Consider the following 19572-nt stretch of genomic DNA (forward strand, 5'->3'; position numbering starts at 1 on the left):
CTGATCATCTTGCCTGTCTGCAGTTTGCTGGTACAGTAGATTCCATTATTAATTCTAGAAGTCAATGGAATAGCAGTGGGTTAAATACACCCAGACAGGAATCCAGAACTTCTCACAAAAACACACAAAAAATGTGCTTGTTAGAATAATAATCGGTAATATAATTATCACACATGCGTAGGATGTTACAAAATGTCAATGCATGTCATGCATAATAAGGAAAACTTGTCACAGACCCTGGCAGCTGCATTGGAAGAAGTGTAGAGGCCTTTTTCTGAGCATTTTGCTTTGGAATAAATAGCATTTTTTGTTTTTAAAATCTCAATGTTATAAATTGTTCCCCAATGTAAGTACAAACCAGCTTAGCATGACAGCCTAACATGTACCAATTCTACAACATAGGAAATATACACAAATTCAACTTGCCTGTATTCTCTTACATTGATGTTGCCCTACTGGTCTCCATCTTACCTACACCCTCCTTGCAACTGCAATGCAGGAGGTCAACACTCTTTTGCATGTTATATCCTACCCACACCCTTGCAGCTAAATAGTCTACCAATACTCACAGCCCAGGTTGACACATGATGAATGGCGAATTAGAATTGGCTCAGTTAGTAGCACTCTCGTCCGAGTCAGAAGGTTGTGGGTTCAAGCCCTAATCGAGGACTTGCATTCATTAACTAGGTTGACACTCCAGTGCAGTGCTGAGACAGTGCTGCATTGTCCAGCAGAGGAGATGTTAAACCAGGGCCCTATCTATCTACTCCAGCTTGGGTGGAAGTTAAAGATCTTGTGGCACTATTTAAACTTGAGTAGGGAGTTCTCTTGGTGTCCTGGACAGCATTCCCTTTTCAACCAACACCACCAAAAACAGATTAGCTGGTCGTTTATCTCATTTGCTTTTTCTGCAATCTTGCTGGGTGCAAAATGGCTGTTGTGTGCCTCAGAGATGTGCTAAGAGATGTGCTAAGGCTTTATATAAATGTAAGTCTTTCTATTTTTGGGTAAGGTACTAGAAGGCAACTGGTGCCCACAGAAATAGACAATGGCAAGGAGGGGAGGAGAGAAAACTGTCATAAAAAAGAGAGGAAAAACAGTTTGAGAAAGAAGTCCATTTTAGTTGACAAATGCAAACATCAAATACAGAGGCATGGTGAAGACAGCTTAGCCCCTCAAGCGCCAAATTGCTTCATTACCAAGAATGTTGTTTTTTGGACGTACAATGGGACTACAGGAAACTCTTTTTTATCCGGCACCGACAGGACCGCCGTGGTGCCGGTTTATCAAAAAGTCCGGATTACCGAGAGCTATAGTAAAAGGTACGAGAGCTGAGCGCTCCATATACAGCAACAAACCCAGGCTTCCCTGTTGCTTAGCAACAAGTGCAGGAACAATGGCCACAAGATCCAAGCATCCCTGTTGCTTAGCAACAGCTGCAGCCACACCCGATTGCACAGCCACAGATCGAGGAACGGCCAGTAATATGAAGTAAAACTTACCTGAACCTACTCCTGAATTTTGCCGGTTAACCGAGATTTCTGGTTATTTAGGTGCCGTTAAATCGAGAGTTTCCTGTACCTAATTCCCAGATCATTAAGCACAAAGTTAACTGGAACCCAACAGGCAAGCACCAAAGAAGTGGTCAGCAGGTGATCGGGAAAGCCTACGTCACATGAATGAAATGGGAATTGGGAGCTTTTTTTTTAATACTTAAACTGCAGTGGCATTTGACACTACCCACAATGTCTGGTAGTTGCTCTGCCTCCAGTAACACTTCATTAAACATTCATGGTGGGGGCGGAGGAAGGAGGGAATAGGTTCCTTCATGTATTCACTAAAAAACATCTAGAAAATTCACCCTGAATGCTATAATTAAGGTGTTTTTTTCCTAATTGGGGCTGGATTAATTCACAGGCTTTAGGCAATCAAGCACACATCTAGGGTTCCCCAGGTCGTGAAGCCCAAATCTCGCCATGTTAGGAAATTTGAAAATATGGTAAGATTTTGGAGTTTAAAAGGAGCCAAGCATATTCCCTTTTGGGGCCTGCCACTCTCTGCAGCATGCACTCTCGGTGTTTTATGCTTCTTTTTGTTTCCTGTCTCAATGTCTCCACGTGCCTTGGTTTCTGTTACTTTACTTTGCTTCCCCACTTCCTCCTCTCCTGTCTCCAACTTCAAGGGGATGGTAAGCTAAGCATAAGTTTTCTTTAGTGGCTGGATCCATAATTTCATATTTTCACAACTGGCCTGGTCTGGTCTAATATTGTCCACTGGCTGCTTCAGCTTCCTCCCCCTCCACGACCGAGGCCTCCTGCCGCCAGCCAGGCCTGCCCAATTGATGCCTTCCGCAGTCAACAAGTCCAACCTGCAATCAATGCCCCACCCTATGGTTGCCCAGACCCACCCATGATCCGCGCTTCCCAAGATTGTGGCAGAATCATGTGCGAGAGTGGCGCACCCATCCTTCCCAGCACGGAACACTGCTTAACTTCCAGTTTGCTGAATAAATATTTTGAAAGGATTTGTGGTGTGAATTTGATCATAAATTAACAGGGATTTTGCTCAGATTGAGAGCGAAGTTTAATCTTGCTTAAAAAAATGAATAATTCAAAGAAGTTTGTTATATTTAAAAAAAAGATTTGCAAGGATGAGACTTTTTTGTCTCTTCCATGAAATATTAAATTGTTCAAAACGTCTGTTTTGATCTTTTGGAATTCATTTTTTTAGGGTATTAAATTATTTTGGTTTACTGAATGTTGTAATTTTTTTTTTTATTCATTGATGGGATGAGGACGTCGCTGACTGGCTAGGCCTGCATTTAGTGTCCATCCCTAATTGCCCTTGAGAAGATGGTGGTGAGCCGCCTTCTTGAACCGCTGCAGTCCATATGGTGTAGGTACACCCACAATGCTGTTAGGAAGGGAGTTCCAGGATTTTGGCCCAGCGACAGTGAAGGAACAGCGATACAGGTCCAAGTCAGGATGGTGTGTGGCTTGGAGGGGAACTTGTAGGTGGTGATGTTCCCATGCGTCTGCTGCCCTTGTCCTTCTAAGTGGTAGAGGTCACGGGTTTGGAAGGTGCTGCCGAAGAAGCCTTGGCGAGCTGCTGCAGTGCATCTTGTAGATGGTACACACTGCAGCCACAGTGCGCCGGTGGTGGAGGGAGTGAATGTTGAAGGTGGTGGATGGAGTGCCAATCAAGCGGGCTGCTTTATCCTGAATGGTGTCGAGCTTCTCGAGTGTTGTTGGAGCTGCACTCATCCAGGCAAGTGGAGAGTATTCCATCACACTCCTGACTTGTGCCTTGTAGATGGTGGAAAGGCTTTGGGGAGTCAGGAGGTGAGACACTCGCCGCAGAATTCCCAGCCTCTGGCCTGCTCTTGTCGCCACAGTATTTATGTGGCTGGTCCAGTTCAGCTTCTGATCAATGGTAACCCCCAGGATGTTGATCGTGGGGGATTCAGCGATGGTAATGCCATTGAATGTCAAGGGGAGATGGTTAGAGTCTCGCTTGTTGGAGATGGTCATTGCCTGGCACTTGTGTGGTGCGAATGTTACTTGCCACTTGTCAGCCCAAGTCTGAATGTTGTCCAGGTCTTGCTGCATATGGACACGGACTGCGTCAGTATCTGACGAGTCTCGAATGGTGCTGAACAGTGTGCAATCATCAGCGAACATCCCCACTTCTGACCTTATGATGGAGGGAAGGTCATTGATGAAACAGCTGAAGATGGTTGGGCCTAGGACACTGCCCTGAGGAACTCCTGCAGTGATGTCATGTGATTGAGATGAATGACCTCCCACAACCACAGCCAACTTCCTTTGTGCTAGGTATGATTCCAACCAATGGAGAGTTTTCCCCTTGATTCCCATTGACTTCAGTTTTGCTAGGGCTCCTTGATGCCACACTCGATCAAATGCTGCCTTGATGTCAAGAGCAGTCACTCTCACCTCACCTCTTGAGTTCAGCTCTTTTGTCCATGTTTGGACCAAGGCTGTAATGAGGTCAGGAGCTGAGTGGCCCTGGCGGAACCCAAACTGGGCGTCAGTTAGCAGGTTATTGCTGAGTAAGTGCCGCTTGATAGCACTGTCGACGACACCTTCCATCACTTTGCTGATGATTGAGAGTAGACTGATGGGACGGTAATTGGCCGGGTCGGATTTGTCCTGCATTTTGTAGACAGGACATACTTGGGCAATTTTCCACATTGCCGGGTAGATGCCAGTGTTGTAGCTGTACTGGAACAGCTTGGCTAGGGGCGCAGCTAGTTCTGGAGCACAAGTCTTCAGTACTATTGCCGGAATGTTGTCAGGGCCCATAGCCTTTGCAGTATTCAGTGTCTTCAGCCGTTTCTTGACATCACGTGGAGTGAATTGAATGGGCTGAAGACTGGCATCTGTGATGCTGGGGACCTCAGGAGGAGGCCGAGATGGATCATCCACTCGGCACTTCTGGCTGAAGATAGTTGCAAATGTTTCAGCCTTGTCTTTTGCACTCACGTGCTGGGCTCCACCATCATTGAGGATGGGGATATTTTTGGAGCCTCCTCCTCCTGTTAACTGTTTAATTGTCCACCACCACTCACAACTGGATGTGGCAGGACTGCAGAGCTTTGATTTGATCCGATGGTTGCATCTGGTCTGGATGTGAAGTACTGAAGATTTAATTTTATTAAAGACTATTTAAGAATGTTGTTAAGAAATATGGGGCCTAATCTAGTTCATCTTTTCATTTAAGCTTACAATCCTCCTATCACAGTATCTAACTTGAATGACTTCAGCTGTTGCCTCCACTACACTACTCAGCAACCATTCCAGGTAGTTCGCACTCATTTTGTGAAGAAGTGCTTCCTGATCTCAATCCTGAGCTTTTGCCTTTTTAAAAATTCATTCACAGGATCTGGGCATCGCTGGCAAGGCCAGCATTTATTGCCCATCCCTAGTTGCCCTCGAGAAGGTGGTGGTGAGCCGCCTTCTTGAACCGCTGCAGTCCGTGTGGTGAAGGAGCTCCCACAGCGCTGGTAGGGAGGGAGTTCCAGGATTTTGACCCAGCGACGATGAAGGAACGGCGATTTACTTCCAAGTTGGTGCCTATGTCCCCATACCCTGCAGTCATGATTTAACTCGCAATAGCACTCAAATTAACCTTTTTTATTCCACTAACCTTTTCCATTCCATTTAGTATTTTACTTCACATCTCATAAAATATTTATTCCAAAATGCTGGAAAATGCACCAAATAAAGTGTCAGAAATCAAAGTTTTTCAGAGGGTGTGTATGCCCCAGGCGCTTGCTGACAACCCATCATATGGGCTTGTCTAGGCCCCTTTAGGCAATGTGGATCAGATGGATTGGAAAAGGCCTGGTGCAGGCCTTGTAATCCCAGTGGATCTAAAGTCTAAGATAGACAGTAAGGTTCACTGATCGTGGGTTATTAAGGATACCTGGAGGCAACAGCCTCTCAGTTTTCTGGTCAGGTTGAGTAACCACAGACTGCTTATGGTGTCAGGAAGCAGTGACATTAGTTTCTGCTGGCAAAGCTCATTATGCAAAGTGTCTTGACCTTGCCTGGGCCCCAGATTTAATATTCTTATTGATTTGCAGAGGTTAACAAGGAAGCAGTTTAACACTGTATTCATTTATGTATTCTCCCTATAGCTTTTTAGTGGTTAATGTAAGGCACAGAAGTTCAAAAATATATATATTTTTGAAAAAAACAAGTCTTTTGGAGTCGGGTTTACATTAAAAAAAAAAATCCCAGACAGCAACACTCAAACTGTCCAGTCTAAAAATAAGATGGTTGCAGTGATTTCTAGGTGTAAATGATAGATGCAATTATTTTAAACTCTGCTAGAGATGCACTATTACCACAAAATTAGTAGTTATTTTTAATTACCATCTTGGTGGTGTAAGAATTCTGTATTTGAAGTGATGATTCACCGACTCCAAACATCAATTTAGATGTTCCAGTGACATCCCCAAAAGGTTTTCTGTAGAACGTTACCAGCACTGATATGGATGTGGTTGGTCTGCTTGCAGACTGGTCCTAAACTGTATTTTAAGCAGTTGGCGGGTCCCACATAGAAACATGGAAACATAGAAACATAGACAATAGGAGCAGGAGTAGGCCATTCGGCCCCTCGAGCCTGTTCCGCCATTCAATACGATCATGGCTGATCATCCAAATTCAGTACCCTGTCCCTGCCTTCTCCCCATATCCCTTGATCCCTTTAGCCTTAAGAAATATACCTAACTCCTTCTTGAATATATTTAATGAATTGGCCTCAACTGCCTTCTGTGGTAGAGAATTCCACAGGTTCACCACTCTCTGGGTGAAGAAATTCCTCCTCATCTCAGTCCTAAATGGCCTACCCCTTATCCTTAGACTGTGACCACCTGAAACATTAACTTCTCATTCTCTTTCAGATGCTTACTGTGAGTCTTGGCTCAGTTTTTTAGCATTTACCTCCGAGTCAGAAGGTTGTGGGTTTAATCCCCACTCCAGTATTTGAACAGATAATCTAGCCTGAACCTTCAGTGCAATAGTGAGGGAGTGCTGCATTGTTAAAGATGCCATCTTTTGGATGAAATGTTAAAACCAAGCCCCTTATCTGCTTACTCAGGTAGATGTAAAAGATCCCATGGCACTATTTGAAAACGAAAAGGGGCGTTATCCTGGCTAACATTCCTCCTTCAACCAACACCACACAATTTTGTTTTAGCTTGTTGCTATTCATGGAATCTTTCTGTGTGCAAAATGGCTTTACGTAATAACAGTCACTGCGCTTCAAAGTAATTCATTATATATGAAACGCTTTGAGACATTTCTGAGAGATATGATGAGGCATTTTATAAATGGAAGTTTTTCTTTTTTTTTCTTAGATGCTGACACACCTGCTGTGCATTTCCAGCATTTTCTGTTTTTACTTCAGTTGGCTCAGTGGGTTAATGCACTAATACTGATTCATACAGATCAGAAAGGCCCACAGGTTCCATCTATCATCTGTGCTAACTTAGCTGATCTTAACCATGGCAGAGGTGGTGGCATTACAGTTGATCTCTGTCCTTGGAAGGGATACAGCTCCTGCTCCTGATTGCTATCTTCTTTAGGACTCGCACACGAAGAATGGCCACTTGGGACAAGGTACTGGAGAGTGGCCAGTGCCCACGGAACAGTATCCCAACGTGAGTCAGCACCTTCAGGAGGAGAGGGGAGAAAATTGGAATAAAAGGTTGCGGGGAATTGTTCCTGGACTTGGAAGGGTTGGAGCAGGAAATCGGCCAACCTTCCTGCTCCTGATTACTGTGTGGTGACCACTACTCAAAAATACCTGCCTGTGAGAACAGGATTAGACTCGTCTATGATGCCCACCATGGTAGAATATTCTACCAGCGATCACCAGCTAGGATCAAACATAAAGAATGGCCACTTGGGCAAAGTACTGGATGGCGGCCAGGCACCATGGAACCATACCCCAGCGTGAGTGATTCCTCTAAGGAGTGAAGTGAAAGGGGAGAAAATCGGGGAAAAAACAGATAATGTTGCAGATAACCTTTCATCGCGTCAAACCATGGAAGTTTACAGCACAGAAGGAGGCCATTCAACCCATCATGTCTGTGCCAGCTCTTTACTAGAGAATCAAAAACGAATATCACTGCCCCACTGTCTCCCCATAGCCCTGCAACTTCCTCTGTTTCAACTACTTATCCAGTTTTCCTTTAAAAGATACAATGGTCTCTGCCGCAACCATTCCACGCTCCAACAACCCTTTGTAAATAATTTTCTACTAGCATCACTCTCTTAATAATGATTTTAAATTAATGACCCCCTCATCGCTGACTCGGGGACAAGTATTTTACATTCAATGTATTGAACCTTATGAAACGGGCAAATTAATCCAAATGTTTTAGACATAGCCAGATTTGTGATTTAAAAGAAATAACAATTTAAAACAATTCTGACTTGGAAAACGCTGATCTTTAATTAATCCCAACCAAGAATGCACTTTATTCAAACTGTGGTATGTTGGTATGAGTGAAGGGGTTAATCAGCGTCTCTCATAATGAAAGAAAAGCAAATATTGGTGGAAGTGGAAGGAATGGGTTAAACAACTTTGTTTAAAAATATTAGCAATTAACACCTCGTTTGCAACTGGTTGAGAATAATTGAGCACATTGGACAGATAATTGAGGTTAATTAATTGCACGGCTTGAGGCTATATAGAGTGGAGTTTGGATCTTAAATCCACTTGTGCAGTAATAGGGAACAATAGGAGGAGTTCAGGCACTGCGGTAACACGGTACAAATGCTCCAGAACAGTCTGGAAGTGTAGAATATATGATTGTGTCCATGATCTCTCAAACTGTGGTCAGATGTCCCTGTGAAGGGATCGAGGGAAAATCAGAAGGTGAAGCCACCTGAGACTGCATTTTCTCCTGACTAATTCAGGAGTAGCAAAACACTGGAGTTAGACGGAAGCATTTTGTCTGTCCTATTGATTGGGAAGTTGGTATGTGGTGTGGCAACACCGGAGAAAGGGGAGGAAATAATCTTAAAAATGCCACACCTGTGGCTCAGTAGCTCAGTGCACCGTCCTATGCAACTGAGTTATACAGACTCTGAAGGTCTGGTTCTTAGGAAGTTCCGATTTCCAGCATCTGCAGTATTTTGCTTTAGTATTAGTTGAGCCTAAGAAGGTCCCTGGTTTGAGTTAGCTGAAGCAGTAGGGCTTCTTCAACTGACCACAGTGCCCCTGGCTCAAGGGGGTCATCAGCCAAGGTTCCTGCTTCTCATGGCTCTAGTTCCGCTGGAAAGTACACGTGTAGATATAGGGGCCTGATATTTCTCCTTTCACAAGCTACCAAGCCGCTTAAGGAATTGTGGAAATGTGCAGCTTTCACACGTGCAGTTTCTGAGAGTGCATTTCCATTTGCGGCAATGAATGAATAGCTTTGCAATGCGCAATTTTTGACGACAATGTCTGAACGCCAACAGGGATAAAACCAATTTAACGACGAGGCTCTGCAAGCGCTGGTAAGCTCAGTCATGGAAAGAGGCAAGCACCTTTCTGGTGGGGGAGGCCAACTCCTAAACACGCAAAGAAGGCGCCAAGTGTCGCAATATTATCACTGCCAAAGTGAACGCACTCTCAACTACTGAGGACCTAGCTGAAGGTCTGGAAGAAGTTGCCCGGTTTAAAAGAAAAGTACAAAGGTAAGGCATCAATATTACTGTAAAATAGCCGCGCAGAACATATATGGAACTGAAGGAAAGTAGTAGTTAAAGATATATGCATAAACTGTACAGGCACAGAGAAATGTTAGCAAGGATGCAGCAAGTAATGCTTGAGAAATGAAAATTGTAGGGTTATGCAAATTGCATTAAACGTGCCATGTTGGGGCAGGGCAGGGGGTGGGGTGGTGCGGGAGAGAAAATGTCCTGCAAGAAGGAATTTCCATGGGCCAAATTATCCTGTCTCAATCCCCACTGCTCTTTTTTGTTTTAAAGGCAATACTGGCATATAACTGAAGGGCATGAACTGGAACAAGTGATGGACCCCCAGACATTCAGAAACTCACTCCATATGAGGAAGCTATGGTTGATTTGCTCGGGAGGGAGAATTGGGCCTGTGGAGATTGGAGGGGAGCGCAGAACTGCTGGTATGTACCGTATTAATCATATATTCTATGATTGCACGATGTGTTACATCAACGTGTCCATAAGCACTAATTCTGCACAAGCGCATAATAGTGCATGCAATGGCAATATAGAACGCAACTGGATGTGTGCTGAAGTACTTCTAATGTACAAACTGCTCTGTCCGCAGAGCACATGGATAACCAACCGCACCAGAAGAGCACTACATGCATAAGCGCTGTCACCACCCCCACTTGAAATGGACATCAGCACAGATATACCCACGACAGGAGAAGTAGACCGTGATACTGACCAGTAAGCAAAAGGCACTGGTGAGGAACGGATAGCAGATGTTGGGGAGCCAGCTGATACAGGGTGGAGGCCCAACATACTTTGTGTCCCTATGGAGTTGCATGGGATACAGACCCTTAGCAGGCCTGCCTTCAAACAGCACAGCACTGCATTGTGGACTAACTTGCCTCCTTACACACTACATTGGAAGGTGGCTTGGGTAGTGTGGAACATCCAACACCCAGATAGGCACTGCCATGTTCCATATAAGTGACGTCGTGGAGCACATGTCTGACATTGAGTAATGGCAATACCAATGGCGTCTGCAGGGTTGACTTCTAGTCATGAATTCTCCCACTCCTGCTATGGAGGCTTTGGGGCCCAAACTCCAAGATGCAATCATAGCTGGCTTCCACTTGCTAAGTGAACAGGTCGTGGTGACCATGATGAAGGATTCTAAAATTTCCATAGAGGCTCAGTGTTCTATACTCACACAGAACAGTGGGCATCATGCGGAGATGCACGCCACCAGTGGTATTTGTGGATTAGCACAGGAACAACTGGTTGGAACTCATGTTGGTGACCGTTGTGTGCTATCATGTAGCCCTGTCCATGTAACCATGGGTGCTACCTCTGACCGAAATTAGCCGACAGTGACTACGGCAAGAGACCCTTGGCACTGATGCAAGTCTATCAGGGTTAGTCACAGATACAGGTAGCGGGCTTTCTGTATCCCCTGCAGCTCACCAGTTGGCTACACAGCCACTCACCGATGATACTCCCTCAACTATGGGAGCACTTTGCAATAAGGCACATTGACAACCTGCAGGGAGAAGTTCATGACATACAAGTGACAAATGCAGTTGGCCAAGCACCTTGACCATACACTAGTACGACACAACTTGAATAAAATTAATTCACTCTCAGTGTGTTGCAGTCTCATTATTTTACTCTGCACAAAATAACCTGAAAGCTGCCAAGAGTTAAAGTAACGGATGGGGCTTGTGGCATAAGAAGTGAGGGCAGTGATGGATGACCTTCACTACCACCGGTAGTGCATTGCAAATAATTATCTGTCCCTCCAGGTCTTCATGGGCTACCTCCGTTCCAGCTTCCCTGGTCAATGAGCCTAGTCAGGACTAGGTAGATGACCATTGTGTTACACCTGATGACTGAGGGTCACCTCCTGAGTTGTGCACCTCCTCTGCGTTCCTGACCTACCCTCTCCTCCTCTAATGTGATATGGCTGCCACACCTGTGGTCTCCGGCAGAAAACTGTACTGTTCACTTCTGCTACTGCTGTGGTGATATTTCCAACTGTTGCCCTTCATTAAGCTCCCTGAAGCCACATCTAACGTGAAGCAAAATATCACTTTTCAATTTCACCCTGCAGCTGCAGAATGGTGCACAAGTTCATCATTAATCTTTAACAAGGCTTTACCAAGCAAAAATTCGATTTCTCCCCCCCCCACCCCCCCCCTCCCCCTTACTTATGGAGCAAGGAGGAACACAGAGAGCAGTTGTTGCTTCCTCCCAGCAATACACTTTGTGAAAAAACATTATTACCTACTTTATTGCTAAAACTAGCAAGTACAGAAATGTCTCTCCGAGTGACGATAGAATCAGATTCTGCTCTGACGTCTCCTAAAGTCAAAGCCTGCTGACACTCCCTGTCCACGCTCATGAAGAACATCCATCTGAGCCTGAGGTACTGGGAGGTGCCTGTGGAACTATTCCGTTAAAATTCATTTAAACTGTTTCCCTGTTGGTAAATGCACTGCTCATTGTGGAACTGAATCACGCAGACCAGGAAAGTCCCATGCTTGATGTCTGGACTGTGTTGAGTTATTTGAACCGCTTTCAGGACTGCGACAATTGACTTCTGCATCCCTGGGCTAGGGAGTAGGGTGTGGGGTCGGAAATCAATCCGGGTTCGTGCTCCTCCTCACTATCTGCTGGCTCCTGCGGGAAAGTGCGCGTGAGTGGGTATTGGGCAAGGAGAGATTGGTCTTGGCACTGATGCCCACCACAGTCAAATAACCTGATGACACTCCGTGTCTAGAATAGTAGATAAAGAATGCCCACTTGGGTGAGGTCTGCGACCCCCAAACCCCAACAGAAATCATTATGTGAGGGGAGGAAAGAATTAACATATATTTCAGTCCCTGAGAGAATGAGTAAGCTGGATTGTGAATTTGTACTGAAATGTAATGAAAAAATCTTTGTGTGGCAGGCCGGCTTCTCATCTCTTCTGTCTTTTTTTAACTGTTTACTGCATATTTGCAGGATAGTAGGCAAAGGGCTTCACTTTCTTCAGCCTGGAAGTCCGAGTATGCATGGCCCTTGAGGCTTCCTCCAAGGATTTTTTATTTTATTTAGATTTTTTAACAAACAATGTCCGGTGTACCTGGCATTCTGCCATTTCAGTCCCATGAACTTGCAGTCCCAGGTTGTACCTTTTTTGAAACGTGCGCACCGGGCCGTATGACTAGTTTGCATATTAAGTTCAGCTTCGTCGTGGCTAGCTGAAGTGCTTCCAACTGAAGAATTATGACGGTTGGCAGGTCTTATATTATAAAACTATCTGGGGAGCCCCGTGTTGCGAGGGCAATTTTGGGGCGCTTGGTCTCCCTGCCCCTGTGTGTCCCCCCTCTCCCTGTCATGTCCTATCTCTCCCCTCCCCTCCCCTCCTCTCCCCTCCCCCCCTGTCTCCCTCCCTCCCCTCCCCTGCCTCCCTCCCCTGCCTCCCTCCCCTCCCTCCCTCCCCTGTCTCCCCCCCTCCCCTGTCTCCCTCCCCTCCCCTCCCCTGTCTCCCTCCCCTCCCCTCCCCTGTCTCCCTCCCTCCCTCCCCTCTGTCCCTCTCTCCGGCCCCTCCCCCTGCCTAGCGCCTGAGGTCCGGAGCTGAGGTCCCCCGCGTATCGGGCGAATGGATTGGTGTCCAGAATCTGATGATGGATTGTGATATAATGTAGTACAGTAATGCACCTGGTGTATTATCCAGCAGCCATTGAGATCTGGTAGATTACAATCCTTATTTGAACCTGTTAATGAGACTTGGCTTTGAAATAAAATACTACAGGAGAAGCAATTCTAAAGATTTTTGATCCAGCTACAGTATATTTTGCAGACATTTTCTAGACTTCCATGTGTGCATTGTGTATTTGGATGAGATATTAAATGGTAGACGTTGCCTACTTGTTTACGTGAATGCTAAAGACTGGAAAACAAGTAATTCTCCTGCTGTCCTGGCCAGCATTCCTTCCTCAACCAAAATCGGACTACCTGGCCATTTATCTCATTGCTGTTTGTGGGATCTTGCTGTGCGCAAATTGGCTGGCTGCTGCATTTGCCATTATAATGGTACTTTTGAAGCGCGCCGAGTGGTTTGAGATGTGCTAAGTCCTAATTTCTTTGTATGTTAAAAGTTTCTAGAATTCTTTTCACCTTGACATATTAATGGGTACAAGGAAATGGGATTAAAATAGATAGTTCCTGCGGGGATGCTAGTACTGGTACAGGCATGATGGACTTTATTCTGTCCTGAAATTGGTGATTCTATTATGTGGTATAATATAGTAGTGAAAGCTTGTGGGATTTCCACTGGTGCAGCCATATATACCAGAGAAAAATCTAGTTAGTCATTTTCTTGATTATCTGTTGGGGATGTGATATGGAGTGTCTCACTCTCAACTTACCTAACTCCTTCCCTGTGGGTAAGCACCTAATGTCTGCTCAGCATCCTTCCCCACATGACCGACTCCTATCGATGAGGATAGGAGGTTCGAGGGGATCGCAACTGTGAACATGGTATAGTGTGTTGGATCACCAATACGCTGTGAACATAACATAAGAACACAAGAAGTAGGAGCAGGAGTAGGCCATACGGCCCCTCGGGCCTGCTCCGGCATTCAATGGGATCATGGCTGATCCGAACCTAGACTCACGTCCACTTCCCTGCCCTCTCCCCGTAACCCCTAATTCCCTTATCTGCTAGGAAACTGTCTATCTCCGTTTTAAATCTATTTAATGTTGCAGCTTCCACAACTCTCTGGGATAGCAAATTCCATAGATTTACTACCCTCTGAGTGAAGAAGTTTCTCCTCATCTCAGTTTTGAAAGGGCAGCCCCTTATTCTAAGATTATGCCCCCTAGTTCTAGTCTCGCCCATCAGTGGCAACATCCTCACTGCTACCATAAGGTGCTTACATATTGTCTTCAATCACAATATTCTTGTTAAAATATATAGCCCTGACTTTTGATAGTTCATGTGAATATTTAAGGGCTTCCTGAGTGCAATAGTCAGTGATCATGTCTGTACATATTCCAAAATATCCCAAGTACAGATTGAATATTGTAGTCAAAATCCTGATTTTACCATCCAAATATAGCTTCATCTGAGCAATTGAATTTCTTCCCCTGTCCCCCTCCCCACCCCATACCATTTTTTAAAGACTGTTTGTGGCATTTGTGATAACATTGCCCGTTTCAATTGCCTCTTTTTCATAGAGAGAGTAGAGTGGGACAGTTCCTTGAATCCTTTACTAAGGATCATCATGCGGCTAGCTCAGTCCATCTGATGGTAAAATATTTCTCCATTACCAGTCCGAGACCATTTGCTAGAGCACACCTCCCTGTATTAGACAGGTTTAATGACCGTACCACCTGTCAGATGTTTTATCATGTCACCAGAAGTAAAATAAGTCATTTTGCTGACATTCCGATCTGAAGAATTCAACCTAATCATGTGTTTTAGAATAGACCTTTGACAATCTGGCTATTACCATATTGTGTGTGTGTGTGTGTGTGGCAATGGCTGCTTTCAGGCCATCTCTCAGGCATAGTGCACAAAGCATTAATTAGGCCTGTTGCATCTTTTTTCTTAGTTTTTTTTTACATCTTTCTTCCCTTACCACTCCTTTCTTCAAAGGCAAATACTCATTCTGGGATATGGTTCCACAGTTGCTGATAAAGCCCATCCAAGTGGCAACAATTCACGTGTGAGCCTAGACAGTGAGTGTTCTAGGGCTATTCGATCTAGGGCACCACAGCTGAACCCAAACCTGCGCTCGCCCAACATCCCCCAGCAGCTGTTACAAGAGAGACCCAATTGTAGTGCCTCTGCTGTCACACTGACTGAGATCAGCTAACTCTGCACAGGCCAGGGATTGAACATGTGAATTTACAGGTCTGTACATTTCAAACCAGGAAAACAATTGGAGACCATGTGTTGCAAGGTGACATCTCAATTAGAGACCCATTGCTTTTTCTGTGTTCGGATACTGAAAGTTTAGAAATAACTCGTCTGTCTGAGATGGACAAGCCCCAGACTGTACCACTTTGTTCTGCAATACAGTGCAGATAATAACGAGTATATTTATTTCTGTTGAATTTCAGCGCTGTAAGGATAAAGTGAATTCACTGGCAATCTCTGTGATGAACCAGTGGCCAGGGGTGAAGCTCCGAGTGACAGAGGGCTGGGACGAGGATGGACATCATTCAAAGGAATCCTTGCATTATGAGGGTCGAGCAGTAGACATCACCACCTCTGACAGGGATCGCACAAAGTATGGCATGCTGGCCCGCTTGGCAGTGGAGGCGGGATTTGACTGGGTTTATTATGAGTCAAAAGCTCACATTCACTGTTCAGTGAAATCAGGTAAGGGTCAGAGCTTCATCTGGGCTTCAAAAGGATTCAGATGTGGAATGCTTCAAAGTGCTTTTTACACAAGTTTGTAGAGTTGAATCCACATCAATAGCCAAAATCTCGTCCAAGAATAATTAAGCCATTGGACACCCCTCTGCTTAGTGGGTACATGCATGGTCAGTTAGCCTGCCAAAATGCCATGTTCACACATGGAGAATTGGCACTTGGGTAAGGTACCAGAGGCTGTTGGCACCTGTAGAGGAGAATATTGGAAAGCTCGCGCTTGCTCTATAGGCATCTTGGTGCAGTGCATTGCTGCATTCAAGTGTCATTTCTCAACAGTGACGCAACCTGGATTTGCTCCCGAGAATTCCCGCGTGGCTATCTCCCAATCTGGATGGGGGAAAGAGAACCATATCCTCCCATAGTGAGGGAGGCAAGAATGGTGAATGAGCCACCTTGAACTACTGTGGCAAGGTCCTGGGCGCAAGTCACCTTTCCACCCACTCCGCTGAGGGATTTGTGTGTGGTACAAAACCAGAGAAAAGAAATGAAACTAGGGAGATTAAGAAAAACTTAGTAATCTTTACTTTTGGCAAGATAGCTGTAATTAATCAAATTTATGTTGTTTTGTGAATTGACCAATAATGTATGAATAGTTATGTTAGATGCAGTCGGCAACTTTTTTTGTGAAGTCTGTCTTCTGTTAGCTGTGGCTCAGTTGGCAGCACTCTCGCTTCAGAGTTGTGTTTGTGGCTTCAAGTTCCACTCCAGAGACTTGAGCATATAATCTAGGCTGACACTTCAGTGCTGAGGGAGTGCTGCACTGTCAGTGATGCCGTCTTTCGGATGAGAAGTTAAACCGAGGTCTGCCCTCTCGGGCGGATGTAAAAGATCCCATGGCGCTATTTTGAAGAAGAGCAGGGGAGTTCTCCCCGGTGTCCGGGCCAATATTTATCCCTCAACCAACATCAATAAACCAATTATCTGATCATATATCTCATTGCTGTTTGTGGGACCTTGCTGTGCGCAAATTGGCTGCTGTGTTTCCTACATTACAACAGGTACGACACTTTAAAACTACTGTATTGGCTGTAAGCACTTTGGGATGTCTTGAGGCCGTAAAAGGCGCTATACAAGTACAAGTTCTTTTTTCTCCTCACTGGTCCAAGCCTTTGGGGCATGTACTGACTGCGGCCAAAAGGGTGGACAGGCGATCTATTCCTCAGCCACTAGGTGGTGCCCAAGGGCAGCTCAGCTCTGAACCGCATGGATTTTTTTTAGCTCCCTTCCCCACCTTGAGCCTCCAGTCAGCACCTTCCCACAAGAGTGTTGCTGAGATTGGGAACTCAATAGAGTCGAGCACTTGAACCAGTGGACCAACACTCCACTGCACAGTGTGTTGGTGCTCCAACAGGCTGCAACACAATGACATCATTCGGCTGGCAGCTGCTGCAGGTTCTCTGGTTCAGCTGCCACGGAGTTGGTAGAATGACTGCATGGCGACAGTGATCTAAATGTTCTGCAGCCGTGTGCGAGTTGCTACTCTAGCACCCACGTTAAGATGACGGGAGACTCCTGCAGCAAGCAAATCTGATGCTTCTTGCCAATGTTTCTGTACCTGCAGATGAACTTGTGCTTGTATTCAGCAGAAACCACAGCGTTTGCCTGAAGTTCTGACACATGTAATCATCGGGTTTATTGTGTATTCATTTATCTTGTGTATACATTTATCTTGTGTATATATATTTTTGCAGCTTTTTGTCTTGTGCCTAGATCACACACTGTTGAATCCAGCCTCATTCCATTCCAATTTCTGACTTGTTCCCAGTGTACAATAGTGAATTGATAAACTTCCAGCAGTTATATTCTCCTGGGTTTCAGGGGACACCACCAAGTTATACTGTCAGCTGTGGCTCAGTGGGCGGCACCCTCACCTCTGAGTCAGAAGGTCGTGGGTTCAAGTCCCACTCCAGAGACTTGAGCACAAAAATGTAGGCTGACACTCCCAGTGCAGTACTGAGGGAGAGCTGCACTGTCGGAGGTGCCGTCTTTCAGATGAGACGTTCAACCGAGGCCCCGTCTACTCTCTCGGGTAGACGTAAAAGATCCCATGGCACTATTTTGAAGAAGAGCAGGGGAGTTCTCCCCGGTGTCCTGGCCAATATTTATCCCTCAATCAGCATCACTAAAACAGATTATCTGGTCATTGTCACATCGCTGTTTGTGGGAGCTTGCTGTGCGCAAATTGGCTGCCGCATTTCAACAGTGACTACACGTCAAAAGTATTTCATTGGCTGTAAAACGCTTTGGGATGTCCTGAGGTAATGAAAGGCAGTATATAAATGCAAGTTCTTTTCTTTCGTTCTATGAGCAGCCTTGTTCAGAATGGCTGGAATGAGAAAATGGGGAAAAATTCACACTGATGCAGTAAGGTGCTTTTCTGGGGTTAAGGAACACTGTTGAGGAAATCATTACTTAACCTGGATTTTACTAGTTCTGGTTTGTTTGAGTCCATGAAGACTTAGAGAGATGATACTTGAGAGGAGAATGAGGATTTTAGTTGCTCTTATCCCCAGTATTTAGTATAACTGGTAGCTGAGTTTCTTTTAACTTTTTTATGTCCCCAAAATTTCAGAAACCCCCAGCAACTGCAGGTCCTCCAGCAGCTGACAAGATTAAAAATTCATTTCTGATGGGTTTTTTTTATTCCTTCCTGGAGAGCCAAAAAAAATCTTTGTGACAAACTAAAATCTGCTTGCTTGGAGACCCGATTTTTTTTTTTTTTTTTTTTTTTTTCTTCTTAAATGTGTTTTTGCCTCGTAACCTTTTGTTTTCATTGACGCCCATTCTGTTTATTTTACAAAGCAACGAATCAAAGCATATTTCCCCAAAGTATTTCATTTGTATTTTAGCCTGGTTACAGCAAGGTATGACCACAATGTCAAGATATTTAGAGATTAACTTCACTGTGCTTACAATTGCAGTTTTATGAGACATGTTTGCTCTGAGAACCTTAACATCCTGTTTGCGAATGGTATGTGGTGCTGGCACGTTAAGCTGACTGGCATCTGAGGTATATGAGAAGGTGATATAGATCTATCCTTGATGTAAAGTTTGCCCTGACATGGAAATGGAATGTCACTTATTTTTAACCCTTTTGAAGACTCCACTGGCATTTCTCCTTCCAAATAAAAACCCATGCAGTCAGTACCTGTTTGAGCCAGTTCAGAGCTTTCTGCCACTGGGTTAGCGAGTTTATCCAGTGAACATAGCCTGGCGATCGAAAAAGGTAGACACAGGCAGACCCGGCTACCAAGAGAGGACAGGATATGCTCTCACTGCAGCCAGGGAATGGTGGAGACAGAGATGCACTTCCTCACAGCTTGTAGAAAATATCAGGGCATAAGGGAGAATTTCTACCCAAAATTTACAAAAATATGCCCGGAATTCAGAAATTTGAATGACGACCAAAAACTCCCGTACCTACTAGGGGAAGAGAGAAATTGCGTAACACTAGCGGCACACTATGTTACAGCTTGCCATAAACAGAGGGACAACCACTAAAGATAAGATAAGAGTATCTATAAATTATATGAAAGTATATTTATACACTCGGGGATATATCTGTTTATACACTGTATGGATAGATCTGTATTTTTGTGAACAAACATGAATGTTTTCCGATGCTTTGGCAACATAAGATGTAACTTGTCATGCCAATAAAGCGATTTGAATTGAATTGAGTGGCTGAGCCATTCAACCCAGAAATGTCCACGTCCCAGTTCAGTTTCCTTTGAGAGTCATCTGGAGCAGTGGTGGAGCACTACAATTGGTCTCCGCACTCTGGATTCGGGAGGGGAGAAAAAAACAAACAATCGGGACTGGGGTTCCCATTCCTAATCACTATCTTGTATCCTCTGCCGAAACATGCATGTGTGTCTGTGGACACTGAGTGGGGAGAGTATTCCACTTCGAATATCTGACACTTGCTAGTTA

General features: G+C 44.9%; 1 protein-coding gene across 1 annotated transcript in view; it reads left to right on the forward strand.

The window, feature by feature from the left end:
- Positions 1-19572, forward strand: part of LOC147097034 (sonic hedgehog protein-like) — a 115827-nt gene that overhangs the window by 59227 nt on the left and 37028 nt on the right. Inside the window, exon 2 of the mRNA XM_085972775.1 lies at positions 15324-15585. Coding sequence (XP_085828901.1) covers positions 15324-15585 — 262 coding nt within the window. The remainder of the gene's footprint in view (positions 1-15323; positions 15586-19572) is intronic.

The sequence above is a fragment of the Somniosus microcephalus genome, chromosome 33 (assembly GCF_052327205.1).
Source record: "Somniosus microcephalus isolate GS21.2 chromosome 33, FLI_Smic_1.0, whole genome shotgun sequence".
In the NCBI taxonomy this organism is placed as follows: domain Eukaryota; kingdom Metazoa; phylum Chordata; class Chondrichthyes; order Squaliformes; family Somniosidae; genus Somniosus; species Somniosus microcephalus.